At 47.1% G+C, this 3742-nt stretch overlaps 1 protein-coding gene across 1 annotated transcript in view; it reads left to right on the forward strand.

The window, feature by feature from the left end:
• Positions 1 to 540: 540 nt before the first annotated feature.
• irx1b (iroquois homeobox 1b) overlaps positions 541 to 3742 on the forward strand; it is a 3987-nt gene continuing 785 nt past the window's right edge. Inside the window, exons 1-4 of the mRNA XM_023428532.2 lie at positions 541 to 1019; positions 1812 to 2054; positions 2477 to 3272; positions 3484 to 3544. Of these exons, the coding sequence (XP_023284300.1) occupies positions 783 to 1019; positions 1812 to 2054; positions 2477 to 3272; positions 3484 to 3544 (1337 nt within the window). The 5' untranslated portion in view covers positions 541 to 782. The remainder of the gene's footprint in view (positions 1020 to 1811; positions 2055 to 2476; positions 3273 to 3483; positions 3545 to 3742) is intronic.

Genomic DNA, 3742 nt, shown 5'->3' on the forward strand with positions numbered 1-3742 from the left:
AGATCTGGCCGACCATATCGATGCCTCCCGGCCCATCTGCTGGCCAGGATGTCCCGGCATACCCTGCGGATCAGCTGTCAGAGCATAGAGGGAAAAAAATGACGCCTAAAATATGCTTGAGAGTGCAACAGTTGTTCATATTTTTATGCTACTTTATCTTATTATTATCATTATTGTGGGTATTTGTGCATTTCTTCTAAATTCTAGTAACTCAGGCTTTTATCAATAACAATATGAGCTCAACACTGAGACTCTTTTGGTGCATTTGTGAAATAAAACCATAGTGACCACTAAAAAAGGCAAATACACACATGCACACACTTCACACGCTTCCTTTTCTGTAGTGAAGACTGCAGAAATTAGATCACACACACCAACACACACACACACACACACACACACACACACACACACACACACACACACGACCTAGGCTAACCAATGCACTAATCGCCTGCCCCGGGCATAGGAGGAGCTTGGTGCTTAAGTAGGCTGCCAATCAGTCAGTCAGCTCCACATCCAGAAGCTCCTGCGGCCAGACACACGCATCACTCCGCACTCGAGGTGCCAAACTGCGGCTCTGACACAACTCCGGGTCAGCGGAGAGAAGCTTGACAGTTTCAGAAAAAAGGGGGACTCTGGTGATTTAGACACCCCCTTCATCCTCCTCTTCTTCTTTTTTTTCTGGGGATTCCTACTTTCTCTTTTTGTTTTACCTGCCTCCTCTTGCTGTTGTGTGACTTTCACTTTGGGGGAGATTTTACTGTACGCGTTCTCCGGACATGTCTTTCCCTCAGCTGGGGTACCCCCAGTTCCTCAGTGCCTCCCATGAGGTGTACGGCGGCGAGCGGCCGGCCTCTGCCCGGGAAGGAGGCACCGAGGGCGGCGTGAGCTCGTCCGCTACCGCCGCAGCTGTCGGCTCTATGCTGGGGATGTACGGGAGCCCATGGGCGGCTCACAACTACAGTGCCTTTCTGCCGTACAGCGGAGCCACAGACCTCGCCCTCATATCCCAGATGGTGAGAGTTGATACTTGTTTGACTGAAGACTGAAGCAGCTCAGCTGTTAATGACAGAGTCCTCACAGGCTGATCTTTCATCTATCGTTAAATAATACGCAATTAACCAGTGGCTCAAAGTGACTGACATATCAGCTCGTTCCTTTTCTGCAGAATCGTTAATAAACAGCATAATAATTTTATCAAATCCGATCCGCCAATTGTCTGTTTAACAATTCACTCAGTGTGTGTAGGTGTGTATGGCGAAATACTGAAGGATTACACAGAGAGATCCTCCATCTTTGGAAGCACAAGACTAAACTTCAAAATTTTAGGTTCAGAATTTTTCTTTTCTTTTCTGTAAATTATGTAAATCATGAGGGAAAAACACCACAACAATCACTGATAATTTGAGCTTAATTATGTTTTAGGAAAAAAATGCATGTATTAATGAGAAAAACACCATTATTAATTAATAACCTTCTGATTAGAAATTAATTGTATTCTTTATTTGTTCTAAACAAAAATAGCAATATTTAAATATAATTTAAAAATGCTGCAACTTTAGTAAATAAAATTATTTTAAGCGGTTTTATTCATTCATGTCTAACTCTTTGTTGCATGATAGTATTTGGTGTCAAATTTAAGAGACATTGAAACTTTAAAAAACTTTTTTTGCTGCAGAAATAAGAAATCAAACGTCTTTTTTTTTTTTTTTTTTTTTTTTTACGTATTCCTTGAACTTTAAGAGGAAATGAGTTCAAGATGAGTCGCTCAACAAGTTGCCACCTCTCTCTCTCCATGAACATTTCAGGGCTCCCAGTATGAGCTGAAGGAGAGCCCGGGCTCCCACCCAGCCTCCCTGCCTGTCCACGCCGCTCAGGGCTTCTACCCGTACGGCCAGTATCCATATGGGGATCCGTCCAGGGCCAAGACGGCCACGCGGGAGACCACGAGCACCCTTAAGGCTTGGCTGCAGGAGCACCAGAAGAACCCCTACCCGACCAAAGGAGAGAAGATCATGCTGGCTATCATCACCCGGATGACACTCACACAGGTGGGAAGTGTGTTCATGTGTCAGATGTGACTTGGCATTAAAGGTTTAGAAAAATGAGCCCACAACAACAGCTCCAGTCTCCACACATGAGGATAATAAACGACTGTTTGCTTGTTTTTAAAGGTCATGTCTTCTTATCTACAGGAACAATACTTCATTAAACTACTTGTGACGTTACTTGTTATGACAACACAGTCACCAGCTGTGATTGACACTTTAAAGTTACACTTCCACCCTGACGATGCAAAGTCTCCAGACAGTTGCTGTCTCACAGCTCTTTCAGTAATTATAACGAATTAGTGAAACGGGCGAAGAAGAATCAGCGTTTTGCATATTTAATCATTTCACAGTTTCCCGCCACGCATCATCAAACAAGTGTATTTGATTTATAATGTGTGGAAAAATTTGTTTTCATTTTCCAGGTGTCGACGTGGTTCGCCAACGCCCGCAGACGCCTGAAGAAGGAGAACAAGGTAACCTGGGGCCGCAGCGCCGAGGACCGTGACGGCCGCATCTTCAGCAGCGACAACGAGGACGAGCACGGCAAGAACGGCAGCGACGACGAAGACGAAGAAGAGGAAATCGATTTGGAAACTGTGGATATCGAGAGACCCGAGGAGGAGCGAGCAGAGGAGCAGAGCTCCGGGAAAGTAGAGGGCGAGGCGGGCCTGCCCGCCAGAGAGCAGGCCTCGGAGCCGAAGAGCTCGGAGAGCAGCAGGACGCTTTCAGTGGAGGGCCTGAGAGGGGTGGAGGCTGCTATTTCTCTCAATAAACCGCCTGTTGTCAAACTCGCAGTGGATCATTCTCCCAGCAGACAGGAGTGCCAGAGACCACCACAGAGCAAACCCAAAATCTGGTCCTTGGCTGAGACCGCCACGGCCCCCGACAGCTCTCACAAACCTTCTCCGGCGGCCCATGCGCATCACCCGGCTTTGGCCTCCGCCGGCCACCCGGCATTGCTCCCGGGTCATGGGATATATACATGCCAGATTGGCAAGCTGCACAACTGGGCCAACGCGGCTTTTCTGAACGCCAACTCTCTTTTGAACATGAGGTCGCTCCTCGGCGGGGCACCGGCCGGACACCTGCCTCTCCACGGTGCGGTGCCGGCTGCGCGTCACGACGCACGATCGGCGGCTGCGGCGGGCCCTGGAACTTCGGGGACGGAGGATGACAGTGATGTAGAGTCGTCAGGAAGCTTCAGTCCAAAAAGAGATGGTATGGACTTCATTTAACTGTACGACCCTCTGCAATTCATGTGTTTACTGAACAGGCCTCAGCAGTTACTTTAATGCGTAAATGGCAACAAGAACGGATCCAAAAAAACAATTATCTACAGGACAAAAATAGTAATTTGCAAATTAAATTTAAAAAATAATTCTAACCAATGAATTGCTAAATAAACACATTGCTTTTCTTCTTTTTGCAGACGAAGAGAGCGACCACAGGCCTGACTCCCTGAAGTCCCCGTTCCAGCTGATCACTGACAGGTAACCTCATGCATTTGAAATCAATTTGGCATCACGACATTATCAACCTCAATTTCTTTCCACATGTCTTCTGCTAAATGAACCTTAAAGGGGAGGTAAACACTGCTACACCTGACTGGGCGGGAGAGGCAGACCTCAGCACATAAATCATGTGATTGAGTCCCCCACTTTAACGCCTCGTCAGGCAGCAGTCTAATA

The sequence above is a fragment of the Seriola lalandi genome, unplaced genomic scaffold (assembly GCF_002814215.2).
Source record: "Seriola lalandi dorsalis isolate HSWRI2012SDOR001 ecotype SW California unplaced genomic scaffold, Sedor1 jcf7180002054879, whole genome shotgun sequence".
In the NCBI taxonomy this organism is placed as follows: domain Eukaryota; kingdom Metazoa; phylum Chordata; class Actinopteri; order Carangiformes; family Carangidae; genus Seriola; species Seriola lalandi.